The 19,705-nt window shown below is 28.1% G+C and overlaps 1 protein-coding gene across 4 annotated transcripts in view; it reads right to left on the reverse strand.

The window, feature by feature from the left end:
- Positions 1-19,705, reverse strand: part of LOC100210587 (cilia- and flagella-associated protein 251) — an 81,024-nt gene that overhangs the window by 32,436 nt on the left and 28,883 nt on the right. For all 4 annotated transcript variants that reach the window (XM_065807334.1, XM_065807335.1, XM_065807332.1 and 1 more), the window contains exons 8-14: positions 15,638-15,715; positions 13,367-13,414; positions 12,785-13,041; positions 8,971-9,160; positions 8,685-8,740; positions 4,063-4,122; positions 3,853-3,926 (exon numbers count right to left, since the gene is read on the reverse strand). In XM_065807334.1, the coding sequence (XP_065663406.1) occupies positions 3,853-3,926; positions 4,063-4,122; positions 8,685-8,740; positions 8,971-9,160; positions 12,785-13,041; positions 13,367-13,414; positions 15,638-15,715 (763 nt within the window). The remainder of the gene's footprint in view (positions 1-3,852; positions 3,927-4,062; positions 4,123-8,684; positions 8,741-8,970; positions 9,161-12,784; positions 13,042-13,366; positions 13,415-15,637; positions 15,716-19,705) is intronic.

Genomic DNA, 19,705 nt, shown 5'->3' on the forward strand with positions numbered 1-19,705 from the left:
TAATTCTTAATTAATGATCATTTATCTTATAATAAAACACATTTATATCTATTTATTATATGAAATTTAAAATATATAATTAGCTTTAGCATGTATCTCAATATTTCAAACAAAATCATTTTAAATCTTTATTTCATGACTAAAGTATCCTTTTAATATTCTAAATAAGTTGTAATACAATGTAAAGACTTCAAAAAAAGTTTTTAAACATTTTCTTCTAATGCTTGATTAAACAAGCATGTAGCATAACTCATAAGTAAAAAATTAAATCTTTCAAAGAACTATACATACTACTGTGATCAAAAAGTAAGGTGAATTTTTAATTTAAACTTCCCGCCTTATTCGAATCGTCCAATCTTTTTTATTTTTAAGTTGGTAGGAATGTCATTAACATTTGCGCCAAATTACATGTCAAACTCATAATTATTTTTTTTTGTTTACGCTTGTTTCTGAAGTACCAAAAGTGCATTCAGCGATTTTCACAATGTCTAATTTTGTTGAGCAAAGAAGTGCTATAAAATTTTGTTTGCGGAATGATATTTCTGCTGCTGAAACGTATCGAATGTTACAAAAGACCTTCGGTGAAGAGACTATGTCTCAAAAAAATGTTTACAAGTGGTACAAAGACATCAAAGAAGGCAGAGAACGTGTTGATGACTTGGAATGCTCCGGACGACCATCGAGTTCGATTGATAATCGCCACATCAACAAAATCAAAGAATTGGTGCTTGCAAATCGTCGGTTAACCATTCGAGACCTTGTTGACAAGGTTGGAATATCATTTGGGTCGGTGCAAGCGATTTTGAAGGATCATTTGGGCCTCAGAAGACTCAAATCACGTTTGGTGCCGAAATTTCTCAATTTCTTTGAAAAAGAGTGTCGCGTTAAAACGTGTGAAGCAATGTTTTCTGACTATCAAGACGTCTACAAACAAATTATTACTGGCGATGAGACTTGGGTCTACGCATACGACCCTGAAACAACCGACCAATCGAGTGAATACCGTGAAAAAGGGGAGCCGAGACCGAAGCAACCACATCAAAGTCGCTCAAAAATCAAGGTCATGTTGACTGTTTTCTTTGATTATTGTGGTGTCGTGCACTACGAATTCCTTCCAACTGGCCAAACTGTCAACAAGGAATATTATTTAAGCGTTATGCAACGTTTGCGTGAAGCTATTCGCAAAAAGAGACCGGAATTATGGGCCAATAATTCTTGGATTTTGCACCACGATAATGCGCCTTCGCACACAGCACTGGTTCTTCGTGAGTTTTTTGCCAAAAACTCTACCCATGTTGCTCCACAACCACCGTATTCGCCTGACTTAGCACCGTGTGACTTCTGGCTGTTCCCAAAGCTCAAGAGACCACTCCGGGGAAATCGTTTTGAGTCCATTGAAGAGATCCAATGTGAATCGGCACGCGCATTTAAGGCTATCCCTACCGAGGACTTTTCGGCATGCTTCGAAGACTGGAAAAAACATTGGCAAAAGTGCATTGGGGCCGGGGGGGGGATTATTTTGAGGGGGACGATACAGATTTGGAAGAATAAATAAAGATTTTTCATTTTATAAAAAAATTCACCTTACTTTTTGATCACAGTAGCATGTAAAAACTTTGTTTTTGTTCATTTAACCTTTTAATTAAACTCACAAAATAAATAAATTATATTATTTAAAAATATCTAAGGAACCATAGCAATAAATTGGTTGCCAGTGACCTAAAATGATGTTCAAGCTTATTGTCTGTTATTGTTTTATAAACTTTTCAAACATAATGACCACCAATTTTTGAAATGTTTTATTCTTTCTCCATACCTATCAACTCCATATCATTCCTGTTATTAAACTATACAATATAAATATATTAGTGAACATGGGGTGGAAAATATTAGTGAACATGGGGCGGAAAATATTAGTGGACATGGAGTGGAAAATATTAGTGGACATGAAGTGGATATATATAGTCTGATAATCATCTTCAAAATTATAACTTATATTTATCTGGATTTATGCATGGTTTTTACAGTTTACTTGCATTAACAAATTTAAATTCCTTTTTTTTTTCTTAGTCATTTTTGAAACATTCTATGCATAGCTGACTACGTTTGCTTTTAGTATTATCAAAATTTATTTCATTTCTTTTCTACTCCTATGTTTTTGTTTGTCAACTCTTAAGATATGAACACATTAAATTTGTTTAACCATGCATGCTTAACCATGCATGTTCATTAGAAATAAATTTATAGGCATTATTGAAATAAAAACTTTAAACTCTTCACAGAGTCTTAAAACGCTTAACATTTTACAGAGTTTGGAATTAAAAACCAAAAAAGGACTTAAAAGGTTGAAAACAACATCTAAATATTTATACTAATATGAAAAAACCAAACAGTTCTTTATAAGAGGAGTATTGTTTAAATCTTGTAAGCACATTTAGAGGAATTTATATTCAAGCTGCAACCATCAAACACTCACCAAGTAGAAAGCCATTTTTGCAGCTGATTAGGAACTACAACTTATAACTTTAATTTATATAATGATTTTTATTACATTTTATTTAAAGGGCATCACTGATTTAATTTATTTGACATCAAACAAGAAATTGTTTTAAATTGAAGTAATGCAATTGGTAAAAAAAGATGGAGTTAATAGTGATTTTGGAAATTCAATTTTTTTTTATGATTAAATTTATGAGTTGTAAAACAATTTCTTGTTTGATGTCAAATAAATTAAATCAGTGATGCCCTTTAAATAAATTTCAATAAACATCATTATATAAACTAAAGTTATAAGTTGTAGTTCCTAATCAGCTGCAAAAATGGCTTTCTACTTGGTGAGTGTTTGATGGTTGCAGCTTGAATATAAATTTCTCTAAATGTGCTTACAAGACTTAAACAATACTCCTCTTAAAAAGAACTGTTTGGTTTTTTCATGTTAGGTCTTTATAGTTTATGAAAGTTCTTCAGAGAAAATATCCTATTGAGCTGATTATTGATCTAAAAAATTAAAATTATAATAATTATAAACACATTTAAGAAAATTAATCAAATCAACTTTTTCTCATCTCATAGATAAAGTTGCTAAATTGAGTCTTTTTATTCTATCATTGTAAAACTTTGAGTATTTTTGAATAAGTTTTTAATTCAAAAATATCATCTTGTAAACCATTATAGCTATTTTCAGGTTTGAACAATTGTGGTCATAGGTAAAGAGCTTTGGTTGGTAAAGAGATTGGTAAAGAGCTTGCATTAGTTTTTTAATTTATCTGGATCATTGATATGCATTAAAAATTGTATCAATCCCAGAACTAACACTGGGGTACACATTTAAACAAAAACTCTTTCAATGAGGGAGCTTAGGTCATGTAATGTAGTCATGACCATGTAAAGGGACTATACATGGTCATGACTACATTTTTTTAATGTAGCATAAGTATTTGGTGAACTTTGATTTAAGAAACGTAAAAAGTTTTAAAATAATCAATATTGTTGTAATAAATGTTTAACACCTTGCTAATTTGTTTGCATTTTTTTTATTTCAAACATTTCAAAGTAAAAAATTGACATTAAAAATTAAAACAAATTAGCAAGGTGTTTGAATAATCTAGCTTATTTGTTTTATTTAAATATTTTGTTATAGTCAAACCAAATCCAATTAGATCCAATTTAGAAAAGATCAAAAGTTTCAATAACTTTAGATGAAAAATATTGAACTATATTATTGTATAAGTAAAGAAGAATAGTTGCATAATGATAACTGCAAAGATTTTAACTCCAAATTAAAAAAAAAAATTGTTTAAAAAAATAGACAAACATTAAACTAAAATGATAGTAATATGAAAAACAAATAACCTAAATAATCTCCATTTGGATGGTACGCTAAAGCAGTAATGCCAATGTTCAATTCTTTTGAATTCTTTAAAGATCTAAATGAAGTCTTTTTTTTTAAAACAAAATCATAATTATAAGAGAAGTAAAAAATATATTTATAAAAACTTATAACTTTATTTAAACTAATCACTTATAACTTTTCATATTCAGCTGACAAGAAAAACAACTCACTTAACCTGATAGTCAAAAATTTGAAGCAATCCATCAAGTCCCCCAACAGCAATCAACGAGCTATAACAAAAAAATAGCATAACATCAAGGTGACAATAAAAAACAAGATCTAAAAATAGATTATGTATTACTTTTATCAACCTTAGATACTCAAATTAAAAGAAAGTTATTAACAACTAACTTTCGCATTTATTGGGTAAAGGATAAGTGTTCTATTTGCATGTTATTTTTTTCAGATTAACTTTATTTGCTTTACATTTGCAATATTAAATTGTTTAACACTTGGATTTTCTAATTAAGCTCAAATTAGTTGTAACACATGCAGTACAGTACCATAGACTAAGTATACTTACAGTATAACACAGTATATTGTATAATACTCAGCAATAAGGAAATCAGTAGGTATAACTAAATATCAATAATAAGTACTGGTATTCTACTGGTATTCTACAGTACAATACTTTTAATATACTTACAATACAATAAATTTCTATTATTTCTTTTTAAAATTCTCATATTTACTAACTACAAATAAAATTTCGATAAAATTTGTTGAGCATACACAAGAGGAGGATTGAGTCACCTTGTCAAGACTGACAAGGGGTGTGACATGGGAATATCCAGGGGTGACCCTGGATATTCCCATGCTCTAAATAAATTCTCGCAAAAATAAATTTGTAAAAAACTGATGACTATTTAAAAATTTGAACTTCACACATAAAGATGGTGGGAAACTTTAATAAACAAAATTAGTAAAGAACAAGATGTGCAAACAAATTTTTTTTGTATTGTTTGTTGTTAAAAGGAAATCAGTAAAAAAAATAAAACCCTCAAGGAAATCTTTAAAATAAGAACAATAAAAAAAACATAAGTTAAATTAAACAAACATTAAAAAAGACAACAAGTTAAATTAAACAGACACTAAAAAAAGACATTAGCTTAAACATTAAGTTAAAGCTTGAGTCAAATCTGTAGTAATAGTAATAGTAATAAAGATGTTGTAGCGAGTTAAATTGCAAAACACATATATGGTTATATATGCATTATGACAGCCTATACTACTCTTTATTTTATTTATAATAATTTACAATTTGTTAAAAATTATATATAAAAAAAACTAGAGATAAACGAATTTCACAAAATTTATAACAAAATTCTATCAAGTCTTCCAATAAAAAAGTTCAAAGACTGCGCATTCACCACATGAATTGGTAATGCATTCCATTCATTCACAATACAGTTACTAAAGAAGCCTTGTTGAGACAAAGAATTGACATTTTCTTTTTCAATTCTTAAATTATGACCTCTTATTGCTGATACTGGTCCGTGTACTTGTAATGACAGTGCAAATAGCTGTGGTTTAAGCTATGTAATGTGATCTATATTGTTCATTAATTTGTACTCTTGTAATAAATCATCGCGCAAATACCTAGTCTCCAAAGTAGTCAATTTCATTTTGGATAATCATTCCTCACAACACAGATGTTTGAGACTTTGTTCCGGTTTGGTTGCGCGGCGTTGGACCTTTTTCAGTGCTTCAATATCACCTTTAAAAGTAGGATTCCATACAGGGATTGCAAACTCAAGGTGAGTTGCAAACTCAAGGTGAGTTGCAAACTCAAGGTGAGTTGCAAACTCAAGGTGAGTTGCAAACTCAAGGTGAGTTGCAAACTCAAGGTGAGTTGCAAACTCAAGGTGAGTTGCAAACTCAAGGTGAGTTGCAAACTCAAGGTGAAGTGCAAACTCAAGGTGAAGTGCAAACTCAAGGTGAGTTTGCAACCCCTGTATGGAATCCTACTTACTACTCTTATTTAACTAGCACTGTGTACAGAGTACCTGTCATTTCTATATTTAGATGAGTGAAGATATGCTCGACTCTGAGTGCATTCTGCGCTTTTGTTGCTACATTAACTTGACAATGCCATTTGATGTCTGATTAAATCAACATGCCGAGGTCACGCTCTACTGTTGTTTTGCCTAGTTTGTATTTAACACCATTTTCTGTCATTATATAGATAATCTGAGGGTTCGTTTTGCTAATATGCATAACTTTGCACTTTTTTTTTTAAACTCCATTAGCCATATGCTTTTTCATTCAACTAACTTGTTGATATCCTTTTGCAAACTGATCATATCCGGAATGTTTTTATTTGTTTTTATTAGCTTGCTGTTGTCAGCGTAAAGTTTGCCTATACATTGTAGTATTCTAGGTATGCCATTGATGAGTATCAAAAACAAAAGAGGCCCAAGAACGGATCCCTAAGAAACACCAGTATATTCAACCATGATGATGAAACTTTTTCCATTACAACACATTGCCTACAATTGGTTAAAAACCTCAATCTCAACAAAACACCAGATATCCCATATACTTCACACTTGAGTAATAGACTTTTGTGCAGTAACTTGTCAAAGGCCTTGCTAAAATCGAGGTATATCATGTTTATGGGTTATGTTTGCTTCACTCCAACTATTTGGCATTATGCCCAATTTAATTGTAAGGTTGAATATGATTGCTAGCGGTTTTGAGAGTGTTGACGCACATTGCTTATGTACATATGAACTCACCATATTGCTTTGTTTTCGCTTAATTATTTTGTTCTCACAATTTAATGCACTCGTTTAGTCCTAGCCAATGTCTTCATTTATTAATTTATCAAATTTCGAAAGCGCTATATCTCCCTCAGACACAAATACAGATTGAAAACTTTCATTTAGACAATTGACATTGTTTCCTTTTTGAAGATTATTACACCTGTATTGTCTCTTAAAATTGGTAGTTTGTGTTTTCGCATACAAGTAGAATATCCGAGGATCTGACTTCATCTCAAAAACAATTATTTTTTTGTACTCGCTCACTGATTTCTTTACAGGTTTTTTTACATTCTTTTTTATCACTTTGTATTCATTCAATATTTTTATGACTTATTGCTCTTAGACAACTTGACTGTGTCTTTTTAAGACGTATTAGTTGTCTAACTTCAGCCAATATATGTGAATTCTTTATTTTACTTTTCATTTTATTTTGTTTGGCAAAATAAATGACTGACACATGCTGTTACATTTTTCTAAGAAGATTTCATAACACTTATTTGCTGATTTTCTTGAAAACTCTTTATCCCAGTCTATTCATTCTAGTGCTGCATTCATTCTTGTATAATTACCTTTCCTGTAGGCGTATGATTTGTTGTGATAGATTTCTCTTATTATGGTGCTGCTTGCGATGACACCCCATTGAATGACATTGTGTGTCTTATTGCTTGATCTTAGCAGTGCTCCTACTTCCATGTCTATCACTCTTTCACTGTTGTCCATTATAACAAGATATAGTATGTTTGTTTTCCATCCTCAATCTGATACGTTGGTTCAGACACGCATTGGTAGAGACAATTTTTGTTTAAATTGTTGACGAAATCTAAACTCTGTTGACAGTTACCTTTCACACTAATGAAAAGATTGTCATACCATTCAATGTTGGGGTAGTTGAAATCTCCAGCTATAAACATACCAGTAAAATTTTTGCTATCCACAAGATTTTTGGCTCCGTCTGTGATTTGGGGCCTGAAAAAACACCCCAACAGTACGTGGTCCTAAGTTGATAGCTTGACACTACATCACAGTTGTTTAACAATTTATTTTTATGCACTCATGTAACAGTCATCTGTGGTTATAATAGATTCTTTTACATATATTGCAGTTCCTCCACCAATACATATTGATCTGTTTTTTTTGAAGATATATAACCATCTAAATTTATTATTGACTCATTAAATCATATCTCAGTTATCATAACTATGTCGGATTATCCAACTGTATTTGAGCGTCAAGTTGGTGTCTTTTGTTGTTTAGGAAAAAGGTGTTGATATACCAGAATTTTAAACATGATGTCAGTGAATGGAAAGCCTTATGCTGTGGTTGTTATGCATTTGTGATTTCTTGACTTATCAAACTGTTGCAGATGAAGTGTTTGCATTTGTTGGAGTTTGTCAATTGTCATGTCAATTGGTCTTATGTTAAAGCTGTTGTCACTGCCGTACCTACAGCTGATACTTTAATCATAGCTACTGCTCCATTTCAAATGATGTACAAAGTTGACATGTCAATTTGTGCAGCATTTATGCGGTTTTGATCATCAACAAATTGCTTTAAAAATCACTCACCACATTTTTATCTGACTTTCATTCAAGTTTTGATTAAATTCTTAATTATTTAAAAATCTAAAAAACAAATATATTCCTTAATAACAACTAGGCAACAAAACATATTAAAATTTCCACAAAAAAAAGTCAATAAAATGTGATTGCAATACACAAGTACCAGAATAGCTTTTTAAAATTGAAAAAAAAAAAACACTCTCTTTTTAAATATCATTGACTCAAAAACACTGTCTAGGCAGTGGCTTACTACTAAGTAGTAAGCCACTGCCTAGACAGTGTTTTTGAATCAAAGATATTTAAAAAGAATTAAAAGTTCAATAGCCATTTGGTATTAAAAAGCTTTCAAACTGCTGTCTTGGTTAATAATAGAAAAGGGAATCAATACCCTTTGGCTCTGAGGTCTAGATATACATGGGTATACAAATACCTACGCTTTTGTATAAATAAATTTGTATATACACCTACTCTTTAAAATGGCATGCAATAGTTTTGATTTCTTTGTCACTTTCTTTTCTCAAAAACTGAAAAAAAGAATTGTATTAGTTAAATAAATAAAAAATAAAAAAACTAATATATCGCTATACATTATTAAAAAAAAAAAGTTTTTTTGTTTGTTTGTTTAATATCAAATTAAACAAACAAAAACTTTGTGCTTAACTATTTTTAAGAAAACTTGCTAAAAAATTAAAAATTAAATTCAGTTGTTGTTTAAACTGTTTGACTTAAATGAAAGTATATTTAAAAGTCCTACCGAAACTTCATTATATTCAGGTTTAAAATAAAGATAGCTTGATTTGTTTGTAGTAATCACAAAATCTGCTACTGTAAAAGAAGACTCAATCTCAGCCAAGTTTTTATAACTAGATATTGAAGTATTTTTATCTGAATCTGATGTAAAAGAGATTCCAATGATTGAGTCGTTGATTCCCAAGTTTTCAAACCTTCATAAAGAAAAAAAAAAGACTTAATATTTAATAAAAATTGATAAAACAACAGAATTGATAAAAAGACAAACAAAAATTGATAAAACAGCTGATATATAGGATTACTACTATTAATTTTAATCTAATTTTCTTATTACTATACTTTTTTTGAAAGTTATCTTAAATAAGGTATACTATCAAATAATTTCAAACATCATGATAATTTTGAAACATTTTTTTATAGAGAGTTAATATATATATATATATATATATATATATATATATATATATATATATATATATATATATATATATATATATATATATATATATATATATATATATATATATAATATATATATATATATATATATATATATATATATATATATATATATATATAGATATATTTAAACAACTTTAAAATGTATTATACACAATAGAGTGCTCAATGTTCTTAAAAGAACAGAGCAATTATGTATTAGTAGAAAATCACTTAACAAAAATTTTTATTTTTCATGTGTTTCATCAACAAAGATTCATCAGAAATCTTTGTTGACGAAACACAGTGTAAAATGAAAAATATTTTTGTTAAGTGATTTTCTACTAGTGTATATATATATATATATATATATATATATATATATATATATATATATATATATATATATATACATATATATATATATATATATATATATATATATATATATATATATATATATATATATATATATATATATATATATATACAGGGTGGATGCTCGAAATCCGGACTTTTTTGACACAAAATAAAAATTTAAATAAATGTATTAGTTTTAAAGCTATATTTCTGAAATTTTAAACATTAATGTACACATATAAGAGCTTCCATTTCACTCAATCCAGCTGCCTTTAGCTTCAATGACTTGCTTGATATGCTTCTTGAACCTGGAGCAGGCGTGCTCCACCTCATCGGCCAACATGTTGGCAGCTGCAGTAGTAATTGCTCGCTTTAGAGATTCAACAGTGTTGTGACTTGATTTATTGGTCTCATGTTCCAAAGTGCCCCAGACATAATAGTCCAATGGATTGAGATCTGGTGAGTTTGGAGGCCAAAAGTGACCAGAATGTAGGGAGATTCTCTTTAAGCCAACCCTGTACCAAATTGGAGGTATGAGCAGGAGCTGAGTCTTGCTGAAGCACATATGGGCTACCATTGGAACACTTGTCCATCCAAGGTTTCACCACCTTAATCAGAAGGTCCAAGTAGACTTCTTTGTTGACATTTTGGCGCTTCAGGAAGAAGTGTGGTGGCATGACATAGCCTTTGTTGGAAACAGACATCAAGACATGAATAGAGGCTGGAAATTTTGTCTGACCAATCACTGGGACATCTTCTGGGTCTTGAGCCAACCATCTGTCATTTCTTCTGTTCACTTTATCATTCAAAGTATAAATTTTCTCATCGCTGAAAAAACGAAGTTTATTAGAGGGACTCAACCACTGCAACTCTGCGGTCATAACTCTACGGTCATACCTTTGACATGATGTGCTAAATTTGCAATTTTTATTTTTTTTCCCGAGAGTACAATGTTTGTTTTGATTAATGTTTGAATTTCGCAACAGAACTTAAAAACAAAAAAATGCCGGCAAATTTAAAATTGTCCGGATTTCGAGCATCCACCCTGTATATATATATATATATATATATATATATATATATATATATATATATATATATATATATATATATATATATATATGTATATATATATGTATATATATATATACATATATATATATATATATATAGGGGAGACCGGGGCTAGTTGGCCACAGGGGTAAGTTGACAAACTGTATTTATCTTCAAAGCCTTTCATCAGAAAGTGACAAAAATTACACAGAACCTTGCTAATCGTCCATTTCATCATTCACTATAGTATTGTCAGGATTCGCGCATACAAATGGAAGATATTAAGATTTATGTGATTTTTAGACAGAAACGTAACTTTTGGAACATTGCCTCCTTTTTACTTTACAAAGAAAATAGTTAGTCGTATGAAAAAAAAATTATTGTAAAAGTTCCAGTCACAATTGGTTTACTATATCCAGACAGACTTTTTTTCAAAAATGCCGTTTTTCAAGATCTATAGACTGTTTATTGAAAAAAAGGCTTTCGGGGTAAGTTGGCAAAGTTTTCATGGGGTAAGTTGGCTTTACTATGAAAAAAAAAATATATTTTTATAAAATTAATTTTTTTTAATCTTTAACAATATTTAAAAAATCTATTCTTACAAAAACATTAAAAAAATTATTTTTTTAGGGTTTTTTTTCACAGATAAAAAGTGGGCTACTGTTTTGGCTGTTATACGTTCTAATATTTGGTACCAGCTAAAAGTAATATTAAATTTTGGGATAAAATTGTTGCAAAAATTAATAGTAAAAAAGTTTCTATTATTTTTGCACTTAATAGTACATTAATAATTATTTTTATACTTTGCGCCAACTTACCCTAGGGTGGGGTAAGTTGGCGCAATTTTTTTTTTTTTTTTTTTGAGGGCCCAGAATGACCCCAAGAATTTTTTTTGTAAATGAATGCAAATTTTATAAGTTACCCAAATTCATACTCTTTAAGACAACACTTTAATATTTTCAAAAAAATGTACTGTTTAGACAACACTTACTGTTAAGACACTTAACACTTACTGTTAAGACACTGTTAACACTTACTGTTAAGACAACACTTTAATATTTTCAAAAAAATGTACAGGGCTACAGAGCTCATAGAGTAAAAACCGAGCCCTGGTCTCCCCTACATGAAAGGTTTGGGGATTAAGAATCCAACCATTTTGTGCTTTTAGTTACAAAAATGTCACACAAAAATCGCTAAATTTTTTTGGGTTGGTCTGGAGGCTAGATTTATTTTTATCAATCCACATGGTTTTTTACTACTTTAAAGTTCAAGAATATAAAAAAAATTGAAACGTTAAGACCAAAAGAATATTAATTGTAGATAATAAATAAAATAGATAATAAATAGTAAACATTAAATTTACAATTTTAACTAACTTGATAAGATTTACACATGTGGAAAAAAAAATTCCTAAAAAACATAAATGGTATAAAAATAAACCTTTTGTTTAACAATTTAACTTTGTAACAAGTATGTCTTGGAAAAGTTGATTTTAAAAATGGAAAAAAGAAATTTATCAAAATGCTTAACTGAAAATGTTAATTTTTTTTCTCTAACAATTTTTCTATAAACATATTTCATGATTTTGAGACTACTGGTGCATTAATATTTATTCTTAATATTTCTTGAAATATGAAATTATTGATGATCATTAAAATTTATTCAAATTCAAAACTGTTAAATATTGTTAAAACATAAAAAACTAAAAAATAATTTAGCCTTGGCTAGTAACCCCTGCCAATTCAACTATTTAACCGGTGTTAGTTTTAACAAAATTTGGCTAGCACAGGATGCATATTAAAGCATTCTCAGTTTAACAATGTGTACATTACCAGAGATAAGAAAATTGAAAAAAGAACTTATGGTTGATACTTAATAATATAAGCCCATAATTGATAAATAATTAATGAACAGACATTTATAAAACATTGGAAACTCATAATAAAAAAAAGAAATATGATATTTACCAGGTTTTGAACTTTAGTTGGGTATCATAAAACTTAACTTTTCCGGTTACATCACCAGTTACTAGAAAACTACTGTTCCATAAAACTAATGTCGTTATTGCATCCTTTTGAATGTTAACAACTTTCAATGCTTTCCATTCACCATTTTTGAGCTGAGACCAAACAATAATACTTCCATTGTCAGTGGCTGTAAAGGCTTGATTACTTTGTGGATGTAACACGGTTTGTTTGTAATTACCTATGACTGTATTAAAATCCTATAAATAAAAGTTTTTTAAAAATTAAACTGTCTAATCTATTGATAAAATTATAAATAAAGTTTGATAAGAAAATGAAAAAGCTTCAACTTATTTAAAACCAGTTTAATAAACTAATTTATTAGTTTTAATTTAGCCAATTTATTAGTTAATTTAACTATTTAACAAATTAAATTAGCTAATTTAACTAATTAACCGTTCAAATTACTTAATTTAACTGTTTAATTAATCAAATTAGTTAAATTAATTAATTAATCAAATTGGTTTAACTAATTCAACAAATTAAACAAATGTGAGAGTACTTTAACTACCTATACATATGTACCTTATCACTTAACATTGGTGAGCTCAGAACAACGTTACCATCTTTTTCCTAAAAGAAAATAAAAGAAATAGCATACTAATAGAAGAAAATAAAAGAAATAGCATACTAATAAAATAAAATAAAAGAAATAGCATACTAATAAAAGAAAATAAAAGAAATAGCATACTAATAGAAGAAAATAAAAGAAATAGCATACTAATAGAAGAAAATAAAAGAAATAGCATGCTAATAAGTTGAAAATAAGTGTTGAATAAATCAAAATAAATCAAAAAATATTATTAGTAAGATGTTTAAAAAAGTTTATTTTGCTAAAAATAAATTTTTTGAAAAATTAAGTTTTGCATAAAAACTCCTCACTAAATGACTGGTAAATTATAAATGCATACTTTTTAAAGTGTTCTGAAATTATATATTATTAATAAAAAGTACATAAACTTCATATTTCAAACTATATTTTATTATTCATAGTTTGCAACATTACTTAAAAAAAAGTCACAAAATAAAAAAAATATTAACTGATTTAATAAAGAAATCTCATAAAAAGAGAAGCCAATTAATTTATAATGTATTGTTGAGAAAATATTCTTCAAAGAAGCTTGAAAAGAAGCATCACTTATGCTCATAAATTATTATGCTGATATTTCATTTGATAAGAAGCTAATATTTTATTCATCCAATGTGATAGTAGACTCAATATCTATTAGACTTTTTCTATTTCTAACTTCAAAAAAGTGCTGCAACATTGCTATTAGGTTACTACAACAAGTTCAATTGTTCAATCATTCAATATTAATGAAAGCTTCTTAGACAATATTTCTATATTTTTCTAGAGTACATTATTACTTTAACATAAAGAACCTTTGTAATTGTAAATTGAATGCTGTGCATTAAACACAATTATTAATTTGCACTAATTAACTTTCCTGATTTCATGATTACAGATGCTCCATCTATTGTAATTCCAACATTGTCTAATAAAATATTGAATGCTTTAATTTTTGTATCTAAAAAAACTTTATAAATTTATAAGCTGGCATTGTTCCATGAACTATTGGAAGACTAAGATTCCAAATTTTGTAAAAAATACAAGAATACTCATATAATGACAATTTCTTTACAGATTTCCATCTAATTTGATGCAAAACCTTAAATTAACTAGCACTTTTTGCTCAACTATTTTGTTTTCAGATTCTTTTGCGCATTTTTTCTGCATAGTTATTCATTATCTTTCGAAACTTATTTTGAGACTTTAAAATATCAGAATAAGCCATTGCCCTTGTAAGTATTCTTAAATCATAAAATATATAAAATTTAACACCATCTTTAGCTGTTAATTGTGCAACAACTGCACCAAAAAAATCATCAACTAGTTTTATGAAGTATTTTGAAATTGTTGATGAATTATTCAAACTCGTAGATGTGTTTATGTTTATCATTTTAGTTGTAATTTTATTTATCTGTTTTATGTCTTTTTAATAGGTTAACATGTTTGCTGTATTCTAAGGTGTGCATGCATACCAATTCAAAAGTACTGACGTTGAAGTTTGAGTTGTTTTTGAACATTTTCAGCGTTAACATGCACTGGAATTTTGTACCTGTAAAAAATAATTATGTGAACTTTTTATGCAGATGATATTCTATGACTGAAAAATATAAACACAAAAGCAGAAATGCTGACATCTAATAATTTTTGATAGGAACCAAAGAAAATTAGAAAAAAAAATTAAAAAACTTCAGCAATTATGGTTAACATGCTAACTGATGCTTTAAACTGTTGAACTAATGTCATTTAATGACTTAAGATTCTTTTTACATTCAAACTTTCTAATTGCATACTGCTTACTTTTAATTCTTTTTCTTTACTCTTTTTTTTGCCCTTAACTTTTTTCAACTTTACTTTTGTTATGATTCAGTTCAAAAAGTTTTTTTTTTTGGATAACCGTTTGCAAAGTCATTGCAGTTCTTTTTATGAGCACAGTTATATATAATCATATATATATAAAGGATGGATTTAATTTTGGACTTTAGGAGTTGAGTAATAACAATATGAAGCCAAGCAAAAAAATTGTTACTTAGTGTATTTAACTGAACAATTAAACAATTATTGAGTATTTTTTTCCAAATAAAAAATAAATATAAAAAAGTTAAAAACAAAGTTTAAATAATGAAAAAGCAAGAAGTTTGAATACAATATTAAAAAATAATAATAATAATAATCATAATAAAACTCAAAAAAAAGTTATAAATGTTAACAGATACTTTTCTTCTTACCCAATCCACAAAGGTTATTTTGGATTTATTATTGCATACTAACTGTCTAAAATCTTGGTTATTAAACGCAAGATATGTCTAAAAACAAATTATAAATAATATTAAGAAAAGCAATTATAATTTTTAAAGTCCTAATAAAATAAATTGATGTGATTTATCACATATCATCATTACATCAACCTCATTACACATTACATCAATCTCATTAAATATTATACCTAAAGGTTATTTTTGTCATAAAGAAAAACAATTAATTTAACAAATGTAAAGGTAGAAGGGTAGTATTTCTAAGCAACCTTTTTAATTATTAACCTCGCTCATGGTAAACAATAAATAAGTTAGAACCTGAACTAAAAAAAAAATTTCATATATATATATATATATACATATATATATATATATACATATATATATATATATATATATATATATATATATATATATATATATTTATATATATATATTTATATATATATATATATATACATATATATATATACACACATATATATATATATATATACATATATATGTATATATATATACATATATATGTATATGTATATACACATATATATGTATATATATATATATATATATATATATATATATATTTTTTTTTTTGTTATTCATCTCCTCAAGGCCAAGAAGGCCACTACAGATGAGGAGGCTACTTAATGGTGGTTATAACCCTATCTCAACTCTATAACTCCGAAACACGAACCTCGACGAACAAGGCCGCTGCGCGGAGAAACAAGTTGAGCGCGGTACTACCAGAGACGTGGTGGGGATCGAACTCGGAACCTCTCTCTTATGAAGCGAGCGCTTTACCACTACACCACTACCGCTTCAATATATATATATATAACTCGAACTCGGAACCTCTCGCTTATGAAGCGAGCGTTTTACCACTACACCACTACCGCTTCATATATATATATATATATATATATATATATATATATATATATATATATATATATATATATATATATATATATATATATATATACATATATATATATATATATATATATATATATATATACATATATATATATATATATATATATATATATATATATATATATATATATATATATATATATATATATATAAATCCATGTTTATATAAGCACTGTTACATTACACTGAAATAGCCTGCTGCCGGGGGCTTCAGTACATACATTGACTATCTTATAGCCTATTGCTGCAAAGGAGTGCCGCTACATTAACTGAAGGTGAATAGGTTGCATGGGGGAAACAATCTATTATTTTATTATTGTTTGTGTTTTTCTTCTTTTTCTAAAAAAGCTGTATGCTGTAAAGATAAGTAAAACTAGTTAGTAAATGCTGATATATATGCTTTATAGTATATATGTGTGTGTATATATGTATATACATATACATATACATATATATATATATATATATATATATATATATATATATATATATATATATATATATATATACATATATATATATATATATATATATATAACAATAAAAGCACATTTACATTATCTGATGTCATACTGAATTTGAAAGCTGCAATATACTATGAAGAATACTTCTGTACATACATTGACTAATACAGAGAGAACATGCAAAAGTTACTATATGTGCTATAGTATAAACATATATATATATCTATATGTGCTATGGTATAAACATATATATATATCTATATGTGCTATAGTATAAGCATATATATATATATATACACATATACATATATATATACATATATATATATATATATATATATATATATATATATATATATATATATATATATATATATATATATATATATATATATATATATATATATATATATATATATATATATATACATATATATATACATATACTAAAATTTAAAAAAATTATATTTTCTCTTCTTTACTCATCACTTACAAATCACTAGAAACTTTGTCTAATAATCAAATGGTGCACTGGTTTTCAATATCCTCCTATCGAACTCTTGTTGTAGTAAATACTTTAAAAATTATTGAAAAATGGGCATCATGTAAACTGCTCTTTGTCTCAAAGTAACTAATACTCTTTCTAGTATTGACAAATAAAATTGTTATCAAAACATTTACAGCATTATAAGAAACGTTAGTTCAACTAATTTTTTGAAAAATGAGAGTTAAAGAGCGTAATATCCGTGTTGGGCATATTACACACAAGCCTTGTGTTATTATTATTACTTGAAATAAATATGGCGGTCTGCATGCCTTAAACTTTATGTTGTATTCAATTCTTCATCTAACATTATCCTCAGAATATTATATGGTACCAGAAGTAAACCTGTGTTTAAAATAAAATGGAACAACTTAGACCATTAGAGGCCATGAATTTAAATGGCAATGTTGCAGAAAACTGGCGAAAATGGAAGCAGATATGGAATCTTTATAAAATAGCTTCAGGAGTTAATGAAAAGAATGAAGATATTTAATGTGCCATTTTCCTTCATATGATTGGTGAAGACGCTTTAAGAGTATATGATACGTTCGTTTTCACAATCAAAGAAAACAATAAATTAAAACCTTTAGTTCAAAAGTTTGAATATTATTTCAGCCTGAAAAAAAACATAACTTATGAACAGTATTTATTCAATATATGTATGAAAGACAGCAGACTATTTACTGACTTCTTGATTGATTTATGAAATAAAGCTAAAACATGAAAGTTTGGAACCCTTGAAGAAAGCCTAATACGTGACAGAGTAATCTGTGATATCGACTCTGAAGCTGCCAGAGAATGACTACTTTAAGACACTGAGCTCACTCTAGAAAAACAATCAATTTTATCAGAACATATGAAACATCAAAAACCCAATTAAAGGCCCTTAAAAATACAATCCAGGCAGATTCTAGAAAACAAACAAGGAAACAGAACTAATTTCAACTCCTATATTGATAGACCTTTACAAAAATCTTGCTATTACTATGGACCACAAAATACTAGCTCCTTTTGTCCAGCATTGGCCTAAAGTGCACAGCATGTGGAAAACTAAACCATTTTGCTAGAGTATGCAGATCCAAAACTAATCTTTTTAATACTAATCATGTAGACCAAGTTGATCAAAAGGAAGTCAACCTTAACATTGCAGAGTTATATATTCATCATGTTGCAGCATCAATGGAATCTACTGACGATTTATCGACAAATATTATTTAAATCAGATACTGGAGCCCAATGTAATGTCATTCCATACAACGCCTATAACACTTTTCCAGAAAAACCTCCTTTTTTTTTTTTTTTTAAATCTTTGCTTCTAACAAGGCTGCAAGCAACCACTAATTAGAGTTGAAAGTTACTGGAAGAGAAAAGATGAAGATTGTAGAGTGAGATAACGATTGACAGACAACTTAAAGGATTGCAAATTATATGAATCAGGAAAGCAAGATAAAGGAAGCGAATTCCAAAGGACTGATGTTCAAGGAAAAAGACTAGACAAATAAAAGTTTTTGGAATATTCAGGAACAGTCACAGAAAAATGATGAGACTTAATTGAATGACGAATAACACGAGAATGAATTTTAGTAGATGGCACAAGAGACACTAGCACTTTAGAGCAATGCCCATAATAATATTTGTAGAAAAGAGAAAGAAAAGCAACATTATGACGATGTGATAATGGTTGGAGGTTAGGTGCTAGAGCAGGTTCAACTATGTTTACAATGCGTTTTTACACCTTGTCTAAAAGAGAAAGCGCATCATTAGAAGATCCACCCCAGATATGGCAACAGTATTCCATAAAAGGCTGGATTTGAGATTTATAGAGGTAGAGAATAGAATCTGAAGTAAGAAAGTGTCAAGCTCGATAAAGAGATGCAACCTTAGCAGATGCTAATTTTGCAATGAATTTGATATATGGTTTCCAAGAAAGATCAGAAGTAAGAGTTAATCCTAAAAGAAGAAGGGTAGATGACTCATCGAGTACATTACCGTTCATAAATATAGGAAGATCTAAATTATTGCGATAACAATTGGCTGAAAAAAATTAGGTTTTATCTGAATTAAAGTTCATCAGCCACTGTGGGCCCCATGCTG

Source organism: Hydra vulgaris, chromosome 10 (genome assembly GCF_038396675.1).
Source record: "Hydra vulgaris chromosome 10, alternate assembly HydraT2T_AEP".
Taxonomy (NCBI): domain Eukaryota; kingdom Metazoa; phylum Cnidaria; class Hydrozoa; order Anthoathecata; family Hydridae; genus Hydra; species Hydra vulgaris.